The sequence below is a fragment of the Symphodus melops genome (assembly GCF_947650265.1).
Source record: "Symphodus melops genome assembly, chromosome: 19".
Taxonomy (NCBI): domain Eukaryota; kingdom Metazoa; phylum Chordata; class Actinopteri; order Labriformes; family Labridae; genus Symphodus; species Symphodus melops.
In genome coordinates, this window is record NC_136709.1 from 3,829,537 (window position 1) to 3,854,954 (window position 25,418).

At 41.3% G+C, this 25,418-nt stretch overlaps 2 protein-coding genes across 3 annotated transcripts in view; one reads left to right on the forward strand and one right to left on the reverse strand.

Moving 5' to 3' along the window:
• Nucleotides 1–22,752, forward strand: part of rbks (ribokinase) — a 39,837-nt gene extending 17,085 nt beyond the window's left edge. For both annotated transcript variants that reach the window (XM_079368972.1, XM_079368973.1), the window contains exons 7-9: nt 2,609–2,700; nt 11,798–11,986; nt 21,613–22,752. In XM_079368972.1, the coding sequence (XP_079225098.1) occupies nt 2,609–2,700; nt 11,798–11,986; nt 21,613–21,786 (455 nt within the window). In that variant the 3' untranslated portion in view covers nt 21,787–22,752. The remainder of the gene's footprint in view (nt 1–2,608; nt 2,701–11,797; nt 11,987–21,612) is intronic.
• mrpl33 (mitochondrial ribosomal protein L33) lies at nt 22,413–24,071 on the reverse strand. Its single transcript, XM_079368974.1, has 4 exons — nt 23,932–24,071; nt 23,623–23,641; nt 23,427–23,533; nt 22,413–22,852 (listed from the first exon to the last, which is right to left on the reverse strand). The coding sequence occupies exons 1-4, from the start codon at nt 23,951–23,953 to the stop codon at nt 22,803–22,805; spliced, it is 198 nt and encodes a 65-aa protein (XP_079225100.1). The 5' UTR covers nt 23,954–24,071; the 3' UTR covers nt 22,413–22,802.
• Between the last annotated feature and the right edge of the window lie 1,347 nt (nt 24,072–25,418).

The following is a 25,418-nucleotide window of genomic DNA, read 5'->3' on the forward strand; positions in this document are numbered from 1 at the left end:
GCAGAAATAAAATCACAGAGTCATGACACACACGCACACAAAGTCTGCTGCCAGACATGACTCAGTATGCACACATCCCAGTATTACCACATCTGTCCCAGCAGCTGTGAGCGTGTGTGTATGTTTTGTGTGTGTGTGTGTGTGTGTGTGTGTGTGTGTGTGTGTGTGTGTGTGTGTGTGTGTGTGTGTGTGTGTATGTGTGTGTGTGTGTGTGTGTGTGTGTGTGTGTTTGTGTGGTTTCACTAACACCTGGAGAGCAAAACAAAGCAACCTGAGCCTGACCTGCTGGTTAGTGTGACGTCCGTGGCAGCAGCTTCTTGCATCAAAGAGGCACATCCCTGCATGCATGAGTTTAATAGGGATTTTTCACAAGCTGCTCTTGCGTGCATATTGAGAGACTTCCGTCCTCAGCAGTCTTATTGCATGTATACTTCAGAAGCAGCAGGTCTATGCGTTTGCACTGCGGTGACAAGAGTGACGCAAACAGTGTGGTAACACCACAGATGGCAAATTAGGGAGCAGATAGTGGAGGACAACATTGTACTTCCTACTAGTTCTGTACATGGCAACAAATGATCGTGTGATTATTTACAAAAGTCCAGCATGAGTAAGCCCTCTCCATGATTCAGTGATACTTTCCTTGTTTGCTCTGTTTACACAGAGTGCAGTTTGTGCTAAGTGCTGCGATAAATGACTGATTGATGTATGTTTACGCCACTGAAGTTAAAATGAAACAAAAAACTCTTAGAATAATTAACAGTGCTATCAAGCTTCATTTATGAGCACTGTGTTAACACGTGTCCCCTTGCACTGCATGTTAAATAAAAAAAACAGAAGAAAACAAAACAAGATGTGACCACGGAGAGGAAACAAACAACAGTGGATTTAAAGGGACATGACGAAGGTGTATGAACAAAACAAAGTGTAACGAGGATGTTGAGGGTGGCGTTCTGATTGTCGTAGAAAGCAGTTCTGCGTTTTAATAATTAAAGTGAATGGAGGGAGATTTATTAATGCATTGTTTCAGAACATATTACCCCTCTTCTTACATCTCTTACCACATGATCGTTCACTAAGGGTTTGGCATGTCCATGCAGATATAATCAGGCTCAAACAGACAGGCACCGTTTGTTTAAAGCAAAAACAACCACAGCAGATAACATCCGGAAGAAATATGTGTTGATATCAAGAAGAGTCAGTGCTTCTGACTGGACAGGAAGGCTTTCACTTTCCTAAAAATACAATTGTTTGTTCTCAATCTTACAATTTGACCTTCAAATGTAGGGGCTTTTTGTGCTTGATTGGCTATTAGTTTTATGGTAAAGTACATATGAGTAACAAAGACAGACAGAGAAATGAAAATGGACTCACTTCCTTTTTTGCAAATGTGAGGCATCACATTTCCTTCAGATGTTGTCCTTGGAACCAGAGCGAGGGAATGTGAGGTGCAATTTAGTTGACAAACTGCAAAGAGGAGAAGAGTTAGCAAGAGCAGAGTGTCAGTTATTTGGTGACATGGTTGTAGCTTACATGGGTATGCAGTTTGAGTGTGTGCGTGTGTGCGTGTGTGTGTGTGTGTGTGTGTGTGTGTGTGTGTTGAAACAGGGAGAGGGAGAGACATCTCCACTTTTACTCGCGAGCAGCCCAGCTTCCACCTCAAAGCGCCAGGTGGCCAAAGCCCTGCACAAACCCACGCAGCTGCTCTCTTATGTGCCCACGCAAACACACACACATACACACCGCTACACACTTTAGCACAACAGACTTTGATGTCACCAACACTGAACATATATACCCCTCACACACACGCACACACTTGCACAAGGCTTTATTTTATACACAGAGATATCAGAATTAATCGCTTCGTCAAGCTGGGCTTATCCTCACACATACACAGAAATCATGGTATTAGATGCATTAATGCTCTCTGCTCATGAATATGCATGAGACAGTGATGTGCAACACGTACAGAGGATTACTCCTGACAAACACTCCTGCTCCCTCTCCCTCTCTTAATGCTCCTCGACAAACACAGAAAGGGTCACAACTCATCTCACCCACACACTGACACACATGTATTTAGGGTTACATACCTCGTGTCAAATCTTTTTCATGCACACAAGCCTGGAACCGCAGGGGTTACAGCGTATCACAGGAAACAGGATGTAAGGCCATTTCCACCGGCACCTTTTTTTTTTTTTTCTTCCTCTTTCTTCAATGTTCTTTTACCGGGAATGCTAATTTAATCGTTTAAAAGGTGTCTTTTAATAGAAGCTTATTCACTTGAGCTTTAGCTGTGAGAGAGCAATCCTCAGTGGTAGCCCACCAGCCTTTGTTCCTATTGAAAGTTTAATTAAGGTAATGCCAGACTTTGACAGCAGAGCTTAGCAAATGGAAAAAAGAAACATCACACGACTGTAAAATGTGTCACTGAGGGACACAGTCAAGATTGTTTCCCTTTAAGAGCCGAGCTGACATCTGTAACCAACCATATAATTGAGAACAATTGCACTTTTATAATGAGTGCATGTTCTCCTCAGTGACCTGGAGATTAAGATATTTGACACATGGTCATTAAAAAGTATCCCTTTCTGATCTCTTGTTGCAGTCAAGACAATATTCAACCCAGCGCCCGCCATTCCTGACTTGGATGCAGGTTTCTACAGAGCCTCGGATGTGTTTTGCTGTAATGAATCTGAGGTGATTATTCTCACACACACACACACACACACACACACACACACACACACAGACACACACAAACACACAGACACTTAGCTCACAGTATTTATCACAGCATCATTTAAGCTTCAGCACAAAATAACTGCTTTTCTCACACATGCCTACACTCACAATCACAAGGGATGCAAGAAAAAAAAACAAACGAACACAAGTATGACAGTACAGTACTGAACAGAAGTCTGAACTCTCATGATGCACATATGCACTTTTCACACCAGCAGCCGACTCGTTTGCTCTCTGAAGGGACGCTTGTATATGTTGCATGTTGTATTAGCTGTATCTAACTGCTTGAGCTAAAGCGTGAATATAAATGGTGTTTCGTAGTATCACAGGTTGGGAGTAAAAAGGGTTCCTGATGTCAAACAGACGTAGAATTAAAAAGGCTTTTGTTCTTTGAAGTGACAAATGTTGAAGAAGATAGTGTTAGCTGTAGCTAGCGTCAAGAGATTGCAGGATGGTGTTCCCAATATCACAGAGGGGTATATGAAAAGTATTTTTGCTCCCAGCCGAGGACATTTTTCTTTTCCCGTTTTTCTTTTGCTTTTTTTAAAAAATTGATTTGTGCACTGTGTTATTTACTTTTATTTAGCAGGTTTTTTTAAATATTTGAAACTCTCCGTGTCAAACATTAAAAAAACAAAAAAAGGGGTTCACAATCTAACACTCACTTTGTGCTTGTGGATGATTGACTTTCTGAAACATCTTGGGTTGCTTGCAGGTTTTGTTCGGCTGAATTGAAGCAACAACAAAAAGACAATGATTAGAAGTTGCAACATGGTTGTCAATTACACTCAGAGGTAAAGGTGAAGGATGCTCAGCTGACAGATGTTTACCACTTGAAGTAATAACTGATGTTAATCATGTTTTCGGCTCGCCTGTATTGGTCTAGAGATGTTACGAGAAATTGATTTAAATGCTCAACCTTTACTCTGAGGTTCACAAAAGCAGGTTTTGCACCGTTTTTAGTGAAAGTACACGACTCAGGTTTGTGTATCTTGTAATGAAAGCTAACATTACTGTAGCTCTAAGACTAGCATGAAACAGGTTCTTGCGCTGATGTTAAATGTTTTAAACTGACGGAGTCTCAAATGTGTTCCTGTGACTCAGTTCAAGGTTTAGGATATCCTGAGCCGAGAGAAAGAAACAGAACTGTTCTTGCAATGAAATCAAGCATCAGTTAACTCTTTTGTTCTTACGCAACATACTGTGGATACTTATCCTGCATACTTCTTTACAATATAAGCAACAAGCGCGGTGCACATGCTGTTTATCCATCTCGACCATTTCACAACATTAAAGTTTGGGAGAGCACAAAAAACATCAACCCACTTTATTGGGGGCACTGTGTCACTTTAAAGTCAAATAAAGGTAAAAAACGGGGTGCAGTCAGACACAACCGCTTTAAGATGTTGACATACATTTTGCTTGTAAGATTCTCTTTTGAATTATAGGAGGGAAAAGGCCCATAAAGAGAGCACTAACTGATGTGTTGAAAAAGATCCTGCGATGGTTGCTGGAGTCAAAGAAAAGAAGAGGTCAAGGAGTTCAGACGGCCTAGCGGTTAGGTCGCGTCCTTACAGTATGTACAGAGGCTATAGTTCTCCAAGCGGGCAGCTCGGGTTCAAGTCCTCTGGCTCCTTTCCTGCATGTCATTCCACTTACTATCTCCCTTGTTTCCAACTTTATTCACTGTCCTATCAAATAAAACCAACACCCCCCCCCCACCCCCCGCCCCAAAAAAAAAAAAAAAAACTTTAAAAAAGGAGAGAGTGGCCAAAGTTAGGTTCACCTCTGCTAGCATTGTTGAACCGCTCCATCTCAGTGGCTTGATACTTGGATATGAATATGTTGTTTTCACGTCATCCCTAAAGCCGCACATGAATGATGGTTACTTGATAACATGCTCCGCTGCCTTTACATTAACATGTGGTTGCCTGTTTAAGTATGAGACTACACGTAGGAGTAGTTCTGCTCATGTTTTCTGTGAAACGAGAAGATCAGAGGCTTGACATGTTCTGAGCGCCCACACACACACACAAACCTTTTCCACAGTGATTGAACCGTCCCTCCTGGGTCATGACCCCTGCCTGTACATCAATAACCCAGCTGAAGCCTTTATCCACAGATGTAAACCCTCCGGTATGAAGCGTAAAGCAGGTATCTCTCCACCCCTGTTACGGTAAAAACTACTGTCATGGCCTCTTCACTGTCAGGTGATGACAGATGAGTCTAAAGAGGGCAGGGATAGATGGGAATCGTAGTAACAACAACAAGGCAGATGTGCACTTTGGCTGAGTCAGCCGCCTCCTCGGGGATAAAGTGGATGTACGTTTGCCCGGGAGCTTGTATTTGATGTGGTGATGCAGGGCGGAGAGGAGCTGCAGCCAGGTGTGGGGACATGAAAGGGAGAGTCGACGAAAGCACAACATGTCTTTTTTTTTTTAAAGAGTGTCAGGTCATGAAGGAACAGTCATGTTATATATGATGCAGCGGTGCAAAGGACACAGAAATATTCCAACCTCTGACCGGTGAAGACGAAGAGAAACAATTAGATTATCAGTAAGATTTCAATCAATTCAAAAAGGAAAACAGGGAGAATGGGGAAAAAGTTTTTTTAGTTAATCACAAGTTGAAAGGAGCATTCATCAGTTACTGATGGTTAAATGTGATACTGTGTTAGTACTTGTGTATACCTGAAGACTTGTGCAGTGTTTGAGCATCGCTCTTTGTGTGTCCAGGTCAGTCGCTCTCCAACATTTATCACGCATCCGTGTACGACGGGCTCGTTCAGCGTTGATTTCTCACCATAGGCTTTCCTTGTATTACACACAGATGTCAGCTGTAATGTTGCGTCCGTGCAACGGAGCGAGACCGAAGCTGCAGCTCATGCATCCTGGTACATGTAGTCATGTCAGTGCTGCACAGGTGGATGAGCTGGAGAGCGAGGTTTTCTCTGGCAATATACAGGGTTAAGTTGCTTCTCGTTAACCATGAATTGAAAAAGTAGTGAATGACTCCTTTAATCGTGTCGATGCTATCAGCGTTACTCTGATAGAATATGAGTGGCTTCATTTATGGGTTCATCCTTCGTTCTCTTAGAACAGGCTTTAAGATCGTTTTCTGAGTAGACGTGTTGCTTTAGCAAAGACTCTCTGGGCTTTTTTCCTCATTCCAGAGGACAGTGGTAGAGTATGAAAAGTGGGGAGATAGAGTGATAATGAATGGGAGATGGACTTGAGCTTGTATATTGCTGTTCTATTCTTCAGATTACTCAAAGCGCTTCAACACCTTCACATGCACACACTGATGTGATGTAAAGTATTAACTAATCCCATTCATACACGTTCACACAGCGCCGACGTAGAAGCGAGAGCGGTTTATTCTTGCTCAAGGTCACGTGGATATGTGGCGAGGGATCGAACCCCCTCTTGGACCCTGGGTCACTTGTTTTGACTAAAGCCTCTGTACATCAGGTCACTAGGCTGGAAAAACTTTTAAGAAATTGTACACTTTGTGAAACAGTAATTATTTTGAAAATATAATGTAGTTATAATGTTTAAGTTACAGATACAATGTTTTCAAGCAGGCAGAGCGAATCGCTTTAAATGGATTAATTTCCCCGTTGTTTCTATATTTACTTATTTAGAATTGGACAGTGGAGTTATTTATTCAGTAGAGTTACAGTCAAACTTCATTTATAAGTCTGGGTTTATGTTGATTTTATTTACTTTGAAATGAATCTGCCTTTATGTGCGACAGGCGTCTATGAGACAGGCCTTTACTTCAATTTGTGCACACTTGTAGGATATGGTTAAAATGTTAATTTTCAAAGTCTCTCATTTGATCTTTGTGAGACAGCCCATCCATGCCCACCTGCTGAACGGTTCTTTCTACGCATATTTGATCTCCAGACCGGCCTCTCATGGAGCCCTGCCTTTATTTGTCAAAACTCACAGCTAAACACAGGCTAAAGAGGACTGGGCCTTTTTTACAGTATTACAGTATCAAGAGGTCGCCTCACTAATTTATGGCTGGTGAAGATACAGCACTAAAAGAAATGCACCCTACTTCATGATGTGCAAGTATACACATGTGTGTGTCTCTCCTGTCGTCTTACTGTAAAAACTTCTCCCTGAAGTTGCTGGAGTCTTTCGAAGCTTTTTAATGGGATTCCACACACATTGTTTGTCCCTGGTGACTCACACTGGAGCGTTTTTTTCATCCATTCAAGAGAGAGCTCATTAAAACATGAACGTTCCTGATTGTTAAACAAGTGTAAAGAAAATGTGTAAAAGTTTCTGTGAAGATTTACATACAAGTACAGGAGACGACTTTTCCTCTAAATACCTCACATAAAAAAAAAAAAAATGTCCGTCATTTAACAAGAACAAGAGTGAGACACCCAGTCAGTAAAAAGTGTAAAAACATGCAAAATGACAGTAATAACAGCAAATTGTTTTTCACGCTTTGGCAATTTGCCTAAACGTATATAATATTCCTATAAACAGAACCAACATGTCAACAGCTTTCTGCTGCATATGCTTTAAAATATAGATGCTGTTTGTGTTATCCGTGTGTGTGTGTGTGTGTGCGTGTTTGATAAGCAGATACACACAGACAGCGAGAGAGACATAATTCCACGTTCTCATATATTCTGGTACACAGGGGGAGGTAGATTGATTCCCTGCCCTGGTGTGAAGCCGATGACTAACAGAGCGGCTCTTTTTCTCTCTTGGCATCCGACAGCTCCGGGGTGGCTGCGGGCTCTGAAAGCACCGATACACTCTGCGGTTTATTTTTGAACTGTCCAAGGTCATTGTTCACTTTGACAGATCACAAAAGAAAGGGAGTGGATCGGATCCTCAGACCCCCTATTCAAGGCAAGCAGGAGCCGTGACGTGACCCTCCCATGTAGGGTTAGAGCTGGCACACATTCCCCACAGGTGTGTGTGTGTGTGTGTGTGTGTGTGTGTGGTCTCACTGTGCCATGCTCAGGCTGAGGGGTAAAGAGGGGGGAGAACGGAGGGGGGCTTAAGGATAACAAAGTGCAGACCCTCTTTGATCCGCAGCCCACATACTCGGCTGAAGAGCTTTATAGAGAGGGGAATTATCTTTGATGTCCACCTGAGGAGCTCACAGGCCAACGCTGATCCACGCTTCTGTCAAGCCCTGATCGAAAAGTGCTCACGCACACTTTCACTCACGCATGCTCGCCGCAAAATAAAACAACTTTTTGTTTCTCGTGGTTTTTAAAGGCTCGTTTGTTTTGTTAGGAAAGCGTATTTAAGGCACAGCTTTGTGAGCCATTACTCACACTGGGGAAAGTCTGTGTGGTTAGCTCGCACAAAACACTCGACAAAAAAACCACTGATGACAATGAACACTTGGGTAACTTCATAAAAAAAAACGTTATACAAAAATAATAGCATGCAGGCAAAAACTGCAACGCTTGTTCAACACGTGATAATAAAAGGCTCGGGGTGTTGCACCCAGCAGCAAACCTCGATTCATCACGACACTTAAAATCAGACGACACCCTTCTCTTAAGATTCAGTACTAAAAAGCAGTAATCATTACTTGTGACTAATGCAGCGCTCGGGCACGCCTTCAGAGCTGTCCGGATAAAAGAAAAAAGAGAGTGTGAGGAGGTTTAATTCAAGTTCAGAAGAAATGGTTCAAATTCCTTTTTTTCCCTTTGTGTGCCAAGCAGTTCTGACAGCATTAAATATGTGAAAAAAAAATCTAATTAAAAATCAGTAATTGAAATATGAATTATTTTCACTTGAAAGACGCTGATGTAAAAAAGTGTAATTGTCTGTAATTGAGGTGAGACTTTAGATATGTTGACAGATATCTCCTAAAAACGGAGTTCACGTTGTGTCCTTGAATGTCTTTTGAATTGAATCATTTCTAAAAGTCACATTTCAGGATTTTAAACTTTGATTTTTTTAAAAAGGTGTTTCAGTCTTTAATATTAGATGAACAATATCTGGTATGAAATTGATATATTTGTTTATTTGTTAAAGTGAAACAAATTCACTTAATTAAAATAGTTCATTTTTAAAACGATAACTTTAATATAATTGAGATTGAATTTATTAAATCCACTGATCCCTGTCACTGGACAGCAGTGATTACTGTGTTTTTAGTTTTTCTATATTTAACTGATATTAGGCATATTTAAAGTCGCTCCAACAGTATTTGACTGAACATGCACAGTGACTATAAAATCAGATTTTATTCATGTCATCGACTGCACAGGAAATACAATGACTCGCAAGAGAGTGTACATCAGTCGATGTTTGTTAATATGTGGGGACTAGAGAATAATGATAAGATTACAGAGCTTTATTATTTTAGCAGTGTAAAACTAAAGTTCATAAATCAGGAGTGAAGGTGTGGATAGAGAGAGCAAAAAAGGACAAACAGAGATTATGAGTTTCTCAACTACGAATAAAAAACACTACACTTCCTGCTGACGTCTTTAATGATCAAACAAATAAACTAAGAAATATCTCACACAGCAGGTTGATTAATAATAAAAGTTTATGTTAGCACTGAAGACATTTAAAAAATATATATTTGATAGGAGAGAGAAGAAAGGGAGGAAATGAGAGAGAGAGAGAGAGAGAGAGAGAGAGAGACAGGGAGGAAATGTGCAGGAAAGGATGTGCAGGTTGGTCGCCCGCGTTGAGACGTTCAGCCTCTCTCTTATCGGCCTTATGTTCTCCAACATTAAAACATTTATCCTGTTTTGTTTTGTTTGTTTTTTTCTGTAAAGCTTTTATTTTTCACGCTAAGTTGCCAAAGTTTTTGTTTTTTTTATTTCCTGGCAAAAATCCGAAACATATATTCCAATCAAATGGTGTTTAATTCTCTAAATTACAGACATGTTTTACTCTATTTAATAAAAATTAAAAAAACACATTTTACACACTTCTCTACCTGACAGTCTTATATTCTTTTATCCATATTTGGTAATGCCTGGATTTGATTGGAGAGTCAGGTTTGCAGGTTTGTTCCAGTAGAGCTTTTATCTGAGTGCAGTCTCACAGACTCGTCAAACTCAAGTACAGGTAATACACTAAATTCATGTGAGAGGAACATTTTAAAACAAGATACAAAAAAAATGTAGCCTTCAGTATAGATAATGATTTATTTTTTTTATTTTAGTGTGTTTAGCGGGGAGAGCGAGGTCAGTTCTCCAGGGGAGTGCACTGCAGCGCGAGACAAATAAAAACAGAACAGATGTGAACATGTAAACAGTTGACAAACATTTATTCTTTCAAAACATGTAAGAGTCAATGATTTCCCATGTTAAAACGGCTGCCTGACATCAGATCTTTAAAAACACCGTAAGAGAAAGTTCTTCCACACGACGAGTGCAGCAGCTCTTTACTTACAGACGTAAACATAAAATATCATCACTACATGTCTTAATTAGGAACGTTAAAGAAAGTGGTTTAAATGTTCTGGATCGAGTCAACACAGTGATCTGAGCTCATTCAAAGTGTTATCACTCAGCTCTGAGTGTTTAAGTATCAAAACAAAAAGTGAAATAAAACAGTCAGTGAATCATTTTTAAAGCTCAGGAAAATTCAGGAAATCCATGGGTTTTGTCTGAAGGGGCTGAAGTCAGAATGAGTCAGAAATAAAGAAATATGGAAGAAACAAAAACTAATTTTTCATGATGAATATTTAAAAACTCGAGGTGATGATTTTTATCTTGGTGATCATTTATGTCTATAAAGCACTGTGAATTGCCTTGTGTCTGAACAGCGCTATATAAATGAATTTGCTTTGCCTTGTGAGGATCAGTTTGAAATATATTTGTGTGATAAACTTTCTCGAAAATCTCCAGAATTTATAATAATAATATTAAGAAGATTAATAATAATACAAAGACTCTGTATTGGGAATAAAAACAGTCCTTCTGATGTGAACAGTGTTTATGAATATAGCGGCCTGTCTGTGGTATTTCTTTGTTTTTTAAAGCAGCTCTACAGCGTCTTCACGCGGTCACTTCTCCAAACGCTCTTTGAGCAGGATCAGACACGACTTGTCTCGTTTCACCTGTGCTTCATACATGCATGAACGCTACATCTCAGCGCTCTCCCAAGAGCACACGCAAAAATCATACGGGACGGTTTATTTCTGTTCCTCGCCCCCTGGCTTTCTGTTACAGGTTCACATTTCAAAATGTAACACTTCCAACCTGACCACTGACTTCAAATCGAACAACAGACCCGAGCTCAGGACTGATCGTTGGTTTGGACAGACAAAGTTAAAGAAAAGACACGCCCGCCCGTAAACTCGCCACTTGAAGCCTTTAAACAGAAAACGATGTTGTGGTTTCTTTACTTGAACGCTGCTGTTTACTCAAAAAAAAAGGGGGACTGAGAGATTTTCCTTGAAGTCGATCAAACATCAGCTGTGGAGTCCTGCTTTATCACCCTTGAGTCATTTTAGGGCCGGATCTACTCTTTGAAAATGTTTGACCCGCAGACTGCCGACTGATCCAGCAAAATCTTCAACACACTCAATGTGTTTTATGTGCAGTCTGACCTCTGTCAATGCATGATGAAGCGCTGACTCATCCCACAAAAAGAAACAGTTAGGTGTAAGGACTTGTAATGGGCCTCTAATTAAGGACATGTTAAATGGCTGTCATGTCCTGATCTTTGTTCGTTTGACAGGCGAGACAAGCTTCTTAGTTTCCACCGGTGCAAAAATCCAAAAATCAGGCAGTTCTTTGATCTCTTGGGTCTTACACACACTGCTTTTTTTTTCTCAGGGGAATTTCCAAAATGTCGCTCTTTATTTATGCTACCAGTATCCCACACTAGCACCGCTCTCACCATATCTTTGATTTTTATTCCTAACCTCTTATTAAATCAGCATCCTGGCCTTGGAAACTAAATTAAACTTGTTATAGGAGAACATTTGAAAGGAAAAGTCTCCAATTATCACATCATGCTAACTGAGACGAATGTTTGAATACAGAGCATGTTCTATGTTTCATCTCTGTACGTCTGCGTTGTCCCTCTGCTGACAGGCTGAGCTGCTGACGGGTTCCTCCGTAGTAAACGTGGAGGACGCACATCGAGCCGGTCAGGAGCTGCTAAAGCGAGGCTGCCGCTCAGTCATCATCACTTTGGGACCTCAAGGCTGCGTGGTGCTCGAGGCGAAGGAGTCTATCTCGAAACATGTCCCAACTGGTGCAGTAACAGCAGTGGACACGACGGTAAAAACATGACACGTGTTGTTGTTGTTTTTTATTCTCCACAGAAATCAAATCCTAACACCTGAACATGTTCAAACTACCATGAAAGTAGCAGAACTTTAAATCATTGTCTTCACATTTTGAATGTGAAAAATGTGTTGAGGATGATGATTTACTGTCAAATTAAGCCTTGAATTAAATTACTAAAATAAAAGGAAAATGAACCAGACAAAACAGCAATATGTGGATCATCTGCAGTCTATGTTAGGTTTCTTTTGTACAATATTCTCAGTGTGTTTTGTCACATTTTTTAAATATTTAAATACAAGGTTTGAATTATTATTAATTAAATATTATTGAGGTAGGGACATTTGTAAAGATTCTTTTCAAGTTTTAACAACTGTGACTATTTTTTACATTTTCAACACGCGTCTCATTTATATTTGTTATTTATATTCAGTCAGGCATTGGCACAGATATTAAGATGATTTATTATTATGTTGGTTAATATTATTACCGTAGTTGTTTTTTTTACTCTTTTGGAGAAATGACACGAGAAGAGAAAAAGTGTCCAAAAAAAAAAGAAATTGAGGGGAAGAAGATTCTGAAGAGTAGAGGTGAACGTAGTGAAGGGATGAGGAGAAATAATTAGTCATGATATCCATCTGTGTTAGAGATATGGCGCAATAATTGATACAGTATTATATCCCAATATTTTGGGTGGTGATATTTAATTTATTCAAGGCTGCAAACTATCGATATCTTTATTTTATTACGAGAAAAAGAGGCTTTTTTACATGTTTACTTTCTGAAGTAGCATTGTTAAAAATGAGTGCACCTGTCCAGTCGTCCGTACATGTCTGTGTTCAGTTCAGTTCAGTTCGATTAGACTGAAACAGTAACAGTTCAGATCGTGACGTGCATCAGTGTTGTTGATGCTGCTGCGCTCGACTCATTTGTCTAGAATTTTTTTTTTTTTTTAATGAAGTTGACTAGACTAAGAATGTCTTCTTTTGTGACAAAACCGTTCTTAAATTAGTTACATTTTGTGGGGGCGGGGCGTTCTTTAAAAACTCACAGCTTTAAGAGAGGAACAGATAACTTCTGAACAGAACATCCTCGTAACAAGATACTGTTACACATCACTTTTGACTCAGCCCACATGACATCAGAGAAGGAGTTCCTGGTACTCCGAGCTCTAGTGCAGGTACAAATGTGCCTGTTGCTCAAGTGGAACACTTTAAGATCACTGGGGATGTGGTGACCACCGGCTGTTTCCGCTCTCTGATTGTAATCTTTGAAAGAGGCCAACGTCGCTTGACTCATTTCACACCGGACTCTGTGGTTTGTTGTCGTCACAGGAGCCTCGACTCGATGTTTGCGTTTCCTGTCCCTGAGGTGTTTGCGTGGCCCGTGTTCTTCTGAGCAAATACGTCACTGCACAGAGGTGTTGATGAGCTCTCGAGTAAAGCCTTTTAATTGTTAGTGTAATGGATTCTTTTACTGGAGGCTTCCCTGAGGGGGCTTTTATTGTGCCGTGAGTTCCCGATGCCGTTCATCATGCTGTGTCGTAAAACTGGAACAAAAACACTTACAAACACACAGTCATAGTTTTACATGAAAACCACATCAGATGTTGTTAAACTGAGAAAGACACAGAGACGGAGGAAGCAGTCTTCTGGGCCCATATTCACGAAGCCTCCTAAGTACAAAGAGTTGTTCTTAGTGACAAAATTCTAAAAGAATTCTCAGAATCAGGACAATTTCCATGAATTTTCCCTTCAAGTTCAGACTAGATCCTGGTAAAGATTAAAGTTCTTTAGAAAGCATGTTAGCTCTTAAGAGAGCTGCTAAGGTGTCAAACTGTGAGGAGCAGTGAGGAGGACTTCTAAGAGGATGAAGAGTTTCTCAAGCTGAGGAGAAAATAGAGAGATGTTCTTCAAACACTAAATGGAGAGTATTATTGACTCATAGTTGGGCAGAACAGACATAAATGATTTGTGCAGACTTTTCAATCCACCTTTCAGAACAAAGTGAGACATGCATGTGGAGTTTCTCTCCATGTGGTTACCTCCATAGCTGCATCCAATCACTAATTAGGACTCTTTACCTGCTGATGTAACGATCAGCAGGTAGAAGAGGCAGCTGCACAAGTGAGCGTGTGATTTCAAACATTTTGTAGGATTTATACTTTTAAAGAACGTCTTGCATTTGATCACGCAGAGATGTTGATTTCAAAGGGTTCATAATTGTCTCCATTTCTTGGGATTAACCAATCACAACATGACATTATTATAAAAGTTTGCTCTGAGAATGTCCCTAAATCACACCTCGGCTTTTTATCTACGCTAGGCCTCGTGTCCACCTCACGTTTTTTTCTCGGCTGCAGATTTTTTTCGGTTCTTTTCAGCGGGCAGACGGCGTTTTGAAGCAGAAAGTTTCCATCTGGGTGAAAAGTGCAGCAACCAGCGTCTTTTGAACAAGCGCTCTGCCGTTTTTGTGCGGCCGCGCCGAGTGCTCAAGTTGAAAGTTCTTTCAACTTTTGATAAAGGTGCGATTGGCGCTCTTTTCAAAATGTTTGATATTTCCCGTGTTTTAGCCTCCTATGGATGTATCTTGTACCCGCATCCTCTTTGCTCCGTGTCTGCTGGGGTGAAAATATGAAACTTGAAACTATGAAAATTAACGGAGCCGTGTCGATTATACAACAAACTGTCGTCATAGAGACAGGACGGACGTGCAGCGCTTTTCTTCTCAGCGCACAAACACACTCACAAGCGCTCAGCCGACGCTTTTCTGCCCGGGGGGTTTGTTTTCTGACATTCTTCAGAGTCGAACAAACAAAGAGAAATCACACATTATCAACAAGAACAAGAATCTTTGAGCTCAAATCCAAAATGGCGAGCAAGCAAAGTCCGAAGTTACATGATGACGTTTTGCCAGCCAGAAGTTCTGCATTCGTTTGTGAGCCCCCTCTTTCAAGTCTCAAGTTCTCATCAACTAAGGGAGCCAGAAATGAGCACATTTGGAGACTTGAATGGATACACGTGACCAGGATGGTTACGTCTTTATTCTGATGTTATTTCACATTTGTTTACTGGACTCGACTTCACCATTTAATATTTACAAGAATCCTCAGAGCCTCTTATCTGTATCACAGGTGTAGAGGTATTAACTGAGGTCTGCTGTCACTCAAAGCTGCAGTGCCAGAGGGAAACAAACCATCGTCAAAAAAAAGGAGGTCAACTTAACCAACAATGGAGGCAGCATTATGGTGCTAATTATAAGATAATTGTTATCAATGCAGCATTGCGCGTATACTCGTGTACACGTGCACATGTAACGAGAGCAAGTCGGCCGCTGTTAAATCTCCCCTTAGCACATTGAATATGGTTACAATATTTTGAAGGAAACATTTTAAAACAGCCGTTGTTGCACATAAAGTAAAGAAGTGAGAAGTGAGCGTTTCTTCTGTTGGCACTTTTATAACTATATGAGTCGCCCCCGGGTGGCCATTTGAAAGAATGCAATTTTTCTTCTGCTTTCCTTTTTCGGTCCAAAATGACACAATATATGAATATTATCGGCTAAACCATAAATATCAGTCAGGCTCTACTCCACAGTGACTGCAGCTGAACTAAACAGCAGCGTGTTTACTTTGGGATTTCAGGAATAAAGGGTCCTGCTTTCTTAGACAGCGTGACCTCCTCCGTGCTCCAGCGTTTCAAAAAAGCAGACACAAACATCTCATTCAACCTTATTCACCGTCTTCAGTCTCCTCGCTTCCCATTAGCCCCCAGGAGAACTTACCCCCCCCCCCCCCCCACCCCTGTCCTCCCCCTTTCCTCTCCCATGACTCACCTCTTGGGCCTGCATCAGTCAGCAGAAAGCTGTGGTCGCGCCTGCTGCACCCCCCTCTCTCTGCACACACACCCCCCCCACCCCCTTACCCTTACCCCTCTGTTCTTTGATGGGCCCATAAATTCAGGAGTGTTTAACTCTTTTGGACATCATAATCCCTCTTCCAGTAAGGCCCTTTCTTTTCTTTTTTTTAATGGAGAGTAGGAAAAAAACCTGGCTGTTATCGAGATCGTTATTCACTCATCTGTTCTGGTAACACAGGCCTCTTTAGTTAGGTTTGTTTTTTGTGTTATTACAGATTATAGATTGTGTGTTTTCGACTCTCGAGCAGTAGTGAAAGATTTTCTTTGTGACAGCTTGTAAGCGCCAGGATCTGTGTTGCTGTGACTCTTAGTTTTACATGTAATAGACTATAAACTGAGGCTGTATTCTAAGATGCAATTCTTCAATATCAACACGATGAGTCATTTGCGGTTTCTCGCTATTTTAGCTAGGCTACTGCTCTGCCGGGCGCCGCAGGTGGCATAACCCTCTGCTGATCCCAAACAAACAACTTTTTACACTTTCACATGGACGCATTTCTCACTTCTTTCTACTTCCAACAACGAAATGTTTCTGTTTGATTGATGAGCCGGGTTACTGACGCGCCGACACTGCGGCTACATGACTTAGCTTCTTCCTCAGTGTTACTATTTCATCATCGGCTTCTCCTGCAGCTGTCTGAATAACACATTTTCAAACGGCACGAGCAATTATCGGCTGAGTCAGGATGGTGGATCTGGATGACAAAGCACATCCACTCATCTACTGTGGGTCTCCCCCATCCCTCCCTCTTTTATCCAGTTGTCTTAAATTGAGTACAGGCTTCCCTCGCTCAGATCAGAGCTTTGGCTGTTTCGTGTGGACAGTAAGATGAGGCGCACACGCACACACACACACAAACACACACACACACACACACACACCGTGCCTTTTAGCCCCAGCAGGACCTGGGTGGCCTCAGTTTCCATCGCCCCGGGAGGTCCACTGTGTAGGAGCAAGAGGGTAGACAGTGCTGTCTAAAACCAGACATTACAGCTGCTCGGTGGGTCTGGACCGTCAAATTATTCCCAGTCTTCTCCTTTGACTGAAGGAACAATTGTATGATTCCTTCCTGGGAGCCAAAGGAAAGGGGATACTTCCTGAGCGTTGCATTCCTGCACTCTGCAAACTGTGAGCCAGCATGACACAACAAGAAAAAGAAAAAGTGCCACATCACCATGTTTTAATGGAGTGCACATTGCTGCTGCTGCTGCTGCTGCTGCAGCTGCTGTTTAGCAACCCAGATGTTCAGCTGGTTTCCTGTGCCAGTGCAGACATGTCCGTGTTTTATACAAAAGGGTGAACGAGGACTAAGACAAAAGCGCTGCGGATGGATCAAAGATGTGAGAGCCATAATTGGTCCAATTAAGTGTGTTTTTTTGGGATCTCTGAATCCTCTTCACTCGTCGCTTCAGCCGAGCAGTTCGCCCCGGCTGTTTTCGAGTCTTTCTGGGAGCTTCCGGACATGGAAGCCGCTGTGAGTCATCACTGCCCCTTAGTTGGTCTTTGCTTTCCCCAGGGTGCCTTTCATTGACAAAGGCTGCAGGCTTCAGGAGTTAACGGCACATGGCTCCATCTGTCATATCAGGACGGGAGGCAAGATCGCAGGAGGCCTCTGAGGGAGAGACACAGTCACAAGTCCCGGGGAAGGCAGACTCTTGCTCTTTCTGAGTTCTGCTTTTCCTATAGTGTGTTTTTTAGGTTGTTTTTTTTTTCCTTCTTTTTTGTCTGGCGCTCGCTGCTGTCATGTGTCTGCGCTGCACTTTGCAAAGATCACTTGTCAATCAAAGCGTGTGGGCGCTTTTAGTCTCTTTGTCCCTGGATTTTTCTGTTGATGGACTTCTCATTTTCTGTATGCATTCTTTTATTTGTCTGTACAGCCATGGCGTTCATTTCTGCATGCGATAACTTATTCAATTTTTTACTTCCATTTATTCTAAACACACAGCACTTATGCTGCTATCAGACGCACTAGAGAAAGGTCAACTTCCTGGAGGGTTGTCAGTGAAAGCTTACCAAATACAGAAGCAGATAGAAAGCTTTCAGTGGCTGTAAGTTAGTCGCTGTGATCGCAGGAAGTTGTTTTTATTCACACAACAAAGTTCCCCGACTCTCTGATTCAAGTGTCGCACTCATAAACAAATCCAACCGAACAGGACTTCCCTCAAAACATACTTTGTTAATGTGGGAAGCTTCTTGCAGACTCATCTGCCATCCTAATTTTGAACTTCAGCGTGAGTACCAGAGGAGAACAGGCAGAGGAACAGCAGGGAGGTCAAGACGCGGCGTACGGAGCCGACCAGAAAGAGCATCAAGGCTCATCCGCGGCAAGCGCTTGTGTCATTTGATTGACAGGCCTCCAGATTTAACCTTCACCAAACTGTGTCGAGGGCAGCGGTGGCGCGGCTGAAGGGGGAAGCGCTTGTCAGCCTCGCTGAGCTTCATTGACTGGATCAAGTAGCGTCACATGCCAGTCTCAGGGAGTGAGACGTTGTGAGTGAGACCAGAGGAAGGTTGGCTGGTGGCTCGTACAGCCAAGTGGTGCAAAGTTGAGATCATGGTTTTGCTTCCAGGAAATAAAAGGAATCTTCTTTTTTTTTTTCATTTGCTTATGTCTGCACCTTCAGTGCTTTAGATTAAATATGGATGAAATATGAAAGGAGTTACTCAATAAACCAGATTTGTTTGTTTACATCCTGCAGCTTTAAATAAAGCACCCAGAATAAGACAACTGTTAGCATCTGAGTCATCAAAATAATCCAAAGTTTATCTGATACGCAGCCAGATCATTCCCTCTGGAGTTAGTAAAAAACCCAGATTTAAAATGATACGAGAAGGTGAACGCGTGCAGCCTTTAGTACAAGCTCACATGATCAAGTATGAAGATGATCACATGTGAAACTTCAGATGTCTCCTGAGCAGACAGAACAAAGTTCATGCTCTATTTGTTTTAGAACAGCTGCAGCTCAGTTGGTAAAGTCGTCTCACAGCTGGAAAGTTGTCCTTTGGTTAGCCACTTAACCCCCAAGTTGCTCCCGCTGCTTCATCGGCAGTGTGTGTGAATGTGTGTGTGAATGTGTGTGTGAATAGTGTTAGTTACTGCTGATGGTCACTTTACTTAGAACCCTCAGTGTGTGAATGTGTAGGTGGGACCTGAGGTGTAAAAGCACTTTGATTAGTCAAAAACTAGAAAAGCTCTACACAAGCTCAAGTCCATTTACCATGTACCATTTTAATTTAAAATAAGAATTAATACAAATGAACACCTTCAAAAATGATCTTGACCTCTTGATTTTGTTTTAGATCCATAATATTCAATAACAATTGTCATTGTTTATTTAAGTGTATGCAAAGAATCAAAGAATGCGCAGTCAGTAAATCAGTGGCGGTTGCAATGTTGAATGTGTGAAATGTTGACCCCCAAGTGAGAGACAGAGTCAACTTTAATCCTCAGGCCCAGCCTGCTCAGGTGCATCAGATCACATTGATTGGCTCCACCCATTTCTGCTGGGTGGAGCCAATCAGAGTGCCTGAGTGAGAAGAGATACAAAACAGCAGGAAGAGCGCTGACACAGTCAGGGGTCGTCACACAATAGAAATTAAAAATGACGGAATTTGAGACATTTCTCTGAAAGATGAAAAAAAAGGCAAATTGTGAATTTATTTTCAGAGAGTTTTTATCACTCATATTTCTGTTCAGCAACCAAAAGGCATTTTAATTGGACTAATGTATTCTTCAATGATTCAACTTCTCAATTATCATCAATTTTAGGTTTAGTCGTTATTACAGGTCAAAGCTTTCAGAAACCTGTCTCCGCCGCACCCTGATGTAGTCTGATGACACCAAATGCTTGTACTGACAGGGACTTGTTTAAAGATTAGTTCACAGTTAATCCCAAACAATCATTAAATAAAAGCATGTGCAAAAAGAAGGATTAATTTCGAAACAGGCGGATGTTTTTCTTTATATTTTATTAACTAATCCGATAATTGAACCTAGCCTCTTTCTGGTTCTGTGCTGCATTGGTCACTTTAGTTCCCATCAACCCCCACTGAAGAGTCGTGTCATCGTTGCAACCGCAAACCATGAGCTGGGAGCGAGGCCAGAACCAAACCATGTGAGGCTGCGTCACCAAACCTATTTCCAAATGTTGCCCGGCCCAGCTACCAGACAGGAGACATAAACACAGCACGGCTTCAAACATGGAAATCCAGCAGGCCTGTGAAATGTTTCAGCTCTGATCTCACTCTTTCCAGTTTCCCGGGCCAGCAGTCACACCAGTGGTATTCACTGGAAGGATGTCTGATGCAATAATGGGTTCATATGATGTCAGAAGCCAAATCAAAGCCATTTTTTTTCTTCCCAGTTAGCCTGAATCGAACATCTGGCTTATCAAGAAATGCTGATTCACTCTATGTTGGTTCCCCATGTTCTGCTTTGCCCTGTCGAGGTCACTTTTCGGGTTTTTGTCGCTGAATCATCCCAATCACAGCCGATGACCTTTCCTCACACAAAAGAGTTACACTTTAGGGTTGTGGGGGGGTTGGAGGTGTTCAGAGTGCATTGAACTCCTTCGAGAGCCACAGTGATGAGTAATGGAGCGGGCTTGTGAGAACCAGTGTCAGAGTGGTGGGGGGGGTGGGGGGGGGCATTTGTGGTTAAACATGAGCGTGTCGCCACATACCATTGTGCCTTTTCCCATCAGCAATCCCACCACCCCCACCGCGCCCTCCTCTCCACCACGTCCTGTTCCATGCAAAGAGCCCTCCAGGGCGTAGACGCCACATTCCATCTCTATCAATAGAAGAGGAGGGAGAATCTATGATTTATCTGTTCAAAGATAGCCAAAAAGCAGAGCTGCTGGCAGTTATGGTGAAGCCGCTGATGTGTGATCAGAGTGGCCTTGTGCGTCTCAGCTGACTGTGAAAGGCAATTAGAAAACAATGTGGATTGATGTTTGTTTCTCTGCTTTTTGACTAGAAACAAAACAAATAAAGAATAATGTCCTCACCAACAGAGTGAATCGTACAATATAATTAGTTTTAAGCGTGTCAAAATGAACTTGAACTTGTAGAGAGATTTGGTCACGTGATCAGACTGGTGAACGTGACAAAAAACAAGGCACCTGCAACGTGTTTAACTCTAATTTCAACAATAGACGTCAGTGTTTAAATAAGAATCTGATCATTTGGTTCATCATGAGCTGGTAACTTTTTATTCACCTGTCAGTCAACACGTTAGATGATGCTCTGATAGCATTTACTGACTAAGGGAAAACACATTTTCTGTTGTAGATGTGCAACAGTGACAATGAACTCTGCTGACCCTATGACTGTGATTAACACCCATAATACAGATGTCACTGTGACAGAGCTGACTGACACGCACAGTAATAATTCAGTCACTCATTACAAAGTAGTTAAACTTCAGGAAGCAGAGCAAGGCTTAATACACAGCTGGCAAATGCCACAGCACCCCCTACTGGTGACAGTTTAAGAACAAAACCCTCGTTCCTTTATATCCATAAGTTTTTTACTCCAAATGAAACTTTTAAAGGTCTATATAAAGTTGAATGTGTTGCTTTTCCCTTACTCTCAGATTTGCAGCTCACCCAGGTTTTACGATCCTGCCGAGTGATCACACACAGAGGAACTGATTGGTGAAATTTAATTAAGCACTGTTGTAATATTCTGTTCTCTCACAGGGTGCCGGAGACAGCTTTACTGGAGCGCTGGCCTTTTACATGGCTCATTATCCCACAATGCCTCTGGAGGAGATGGCACGCAGAGCCAATCGGGTGGCAGGAGTGAGCGTGCAGGCGGTCGGCACGCAGACGTCTTACCCACTCAGGAAGGATCTCCCAGCTGACCTGTTCTGAGAATCATCAAGTAACGGCTGACGGTCCAAAACGAAGAGGAGCGAGACATATTCACTGTCATCGTGTGAAGAATGTGAGCGGGCGTGATCACATGATCACAGAATCCACTTCCTCCTCTTTTTGTTGAGGGATGTACGGAGGTGGGATTGGGTTATGGAGGGGTCTTACTTTTTTTTTCGACACTTGAATCTTAATTTCAGATTTAAGCCACTGTTCAATAACTTTTCATAAATTCTGCCTGTATTTTAGTCGGATGCTGGAAAAACTGCAGTTTCACATCCCTAAAGTTTGCAATGACTGTTGGACATTTGAATCACTACGGTCTGCACCCCGGACAGATTCTCTGTGGTCTTGAGAAGTTTGGACATTTGGATTTAGGCTAAATGTCTCGACAGTCAGGGACAAGTCTTATTTAACACAAGATTCTTTGAAGTAGACTTAGAATGAACATGATGATCAAAGGATAACTAAGAGATCTTCAACAAAAATCAAAACTTCTATCTTAACAACTATGGTTTAATAGAAATGCTGCCTTTGTCATTTGACAGTTTTCAACTGATTTTGAACTTTGCTTGTTTCAACACATCGACTTCATTATTTAATCAACATACTGTACACAAATCGTGTTTCTTCAACGGTTTAATTACAGGAAACAAGTTGTACAACACTTTACTGCACCACAGTCAATGTTTCTGTAAAGAGCTGCTTCAGTGACTTCATGACTCTACATCTTCAGATCAACACGGCTGTGATGTCCTAAATAAACAGCTTCTCTCTAAAACACTGCGAGTCGTGTCTTCTTTGAAGCGATGATGGTGAAGACTTTGTCGCTCCAGGTCAGCATCATGCTGAGGTACAGAGAGAAGCAGCATTTGGACAGATCCAGAAAGAAAACGTCTCCGTCCAGACTGACGACACACTTTTCTATAATCCATGACGGTAAAAAAAAAAAAAGAAAAAAGAAAAGTCTGTTTGAAGCCTGCAGGCTTACATTGTCCGTGTACTTGGGTGCATTATTAAATGGATTTGATTTTCCTCTTCTCAAAGAACAGGACGTGCTTGTTCACTGCAAAGACAGAAAGCAAAAAAAAAAAAGAACATTTTCACATTTGTCATTTAAAGGAGAATCAAAAACGTTTACAGCTTCCTGTTGAGCCATTAGAGGAATGATTCACATCGATCACTGTCTGAACAGAAACTTACAGGAGTTATGAACTGTCCTTCATCTAAATCACATAGTCTGAAGACACTGTGGTTAAAACCTCTGGACTGTCATACCTTACTAAACATTATCTAATGTGCTTTTAACAGACACAGTACATAATAAACTGCTTTTCATGGACAGTTCACTTTTTAACCTAGACCTGAAACATGATCTGCAGGTTGGACTTCTTACACACATAAAGATTGTTTGTTGTTTTTGTTCTGTTTTCAAAGTTACACCTAATATGTTCAGATGTTTTCTTTTACATTCTAAGAATTCAGATGACTTGTGTTGGTAATTAAGCACACAGGGTGCTGGGGTTTTATTTTTTGTTTTATTTTTTTTATATATTGTCCCTCCATACGTTTCCTCCTAACATGCAGGAGTTGAAGGTTCACACTGTGGTGGCTTGTTAACAACATGATCCATGTCTTACCAAACGGATCGTGTTTCCGCAGCACCAGTTTGTCTTTGAGCCGGTTCCTCTTGGTGTTGAAGAAGTATCCGGTCCCTGCAGCGCTCACCATCTGCACCAGGATGGTCCTGAGAGGAGGAGACACCAGCAAGAGTGAGCAGCAACAACAACACCAACGACACAGCTGACACACATCTGTCCACATCTGTTCACTTACTTTGACTTAGCCTTGGCCACTGAGAAAGACACAGAGCAAAGAAGTAGTATTAAAACCAAGGAGACACAGGCTAATGTTAGCTGCTAATAACAGCTAGCCACAAAAATATACACCAATAAGAGTATCGAGTTACTACCTGAGCAACTCATGACACCTAAAGGTAACGTAACGTTACTCGTAGTAAAGTAGAGTCGTCATATGAGAGATAGCAGATATCTGTTAGTTAACAAACTACGAGCTGATAAAGCTCAGTTAGCGTTGAATAAATGAGCTCTTTCTATAGCTAAACACACACACTACAATACTTACAATTGGCGGTGGTGAGAAACATTTTGTAGACTTTAAACTACAAATCAACAGACTGTGTTAGAGCATAACAACTGGAGCCAGGGTAAGTCACATTGACAAGCGTGTGTAGCTCCGGGTCAGCGAGCACTTCCGGGTCGTCTTAAAGGGCCCGTGCACTTATTCAAAGCAGCGTCATTCAACATCACATAAAAACCACTAGATTTCAATAAATGAGCCGAGTATACACACTATACTTGACAGTTAATGTGATCCTCTTGGATTCATATGTAAATGTTAACCAATAGATCGTAACTGTTTTGTCATACACATGTATGACATTTATTCACTAATAAGTTGTGACAACAGAACGTTTTTTTCTGAAAATGTCAAAGAGACAAAAAACAAATGCAAGAATAATGCAAAATAAAAAGCTGATGTGGGAGGAGAAGGGGGTCAGTGATTAAAACACAACAACGTGGACAAAGTAAAAATGATCAGGCTGCAGAGTATAGGCAAAGTGAGCAAAGATAAATTCATGAAAACAGTTTAACAAGGAATCATAAGACACAGTAAATTGGGTGAAATAGGGAGTACACAATACAGCGTACAACCTGACTAGCTTTTGCCCCTTACCTCCTTGTAAATGGTGTTTAGACCCTGTGGGTTGTGTGTGTGAACATAAAAAGTGTGCAAATGTAATGTAATTCACTTCATCTCAGATGATTTGAATGTATTTTCATGCTCCAACAGCAGTCCTAATTTTTGTCATTCCAAAAAAAGCTGGTGTTTCTCAAAAGATATTTGTCAATATAGAGAAAAAAAAACAAAGTGGCATTGACCTTGTCATGAAACTCCAACCAGCAGCACAACAGCAACAGGAAGCACACGTGATTGGCTCTCTCCCATCTGCTGGCCTGTCCTTCTATTTCATTCTTTTTTTGTGTTTGCTTGTTTGTTTTTGTTCACAGGAATACATGTTTATTGGGCACAAGTATTCAGGTTGGCTGGTTTCTAAGATTTTAAATATTGATCAAAGGATTTGCTGATATGACAATGGAGGATTTGAATGGGAACTTCAGGAATCAGAGAAGTCAGAGAAATGGGTCGTCACTGTTGAGCTCTATAGACACTTGTAAATAACAAAAAGCTACAACTCAAAGCCGAGCTCTATTTACCATCTTTTTTAATACTCCAAAATGGGCCATAGTTCAGAAAAAAAACATCATGCTGTTTTGAAGAACTTGATTGTGACCTGACATATTGTACAAGTTGGGTAATTATATTTCAGTAGAGCCTCCTGTTGGCCAGCGAAACAATGCAGATGAAAGAAACTTCTGCATTGGCTTCACTTTTGAAACCAAGAGGCTTTGTTCATCTGGCATATACAAACAATTTTCAAGTGTATTCCTATCTTATTGTTTGAATTAGATATTAAATATCAGCAAACATTCTCTCGAATAGCATATCCCATCTTTGACAGAAATGAAAGTCAACAATGGAAGGATAAA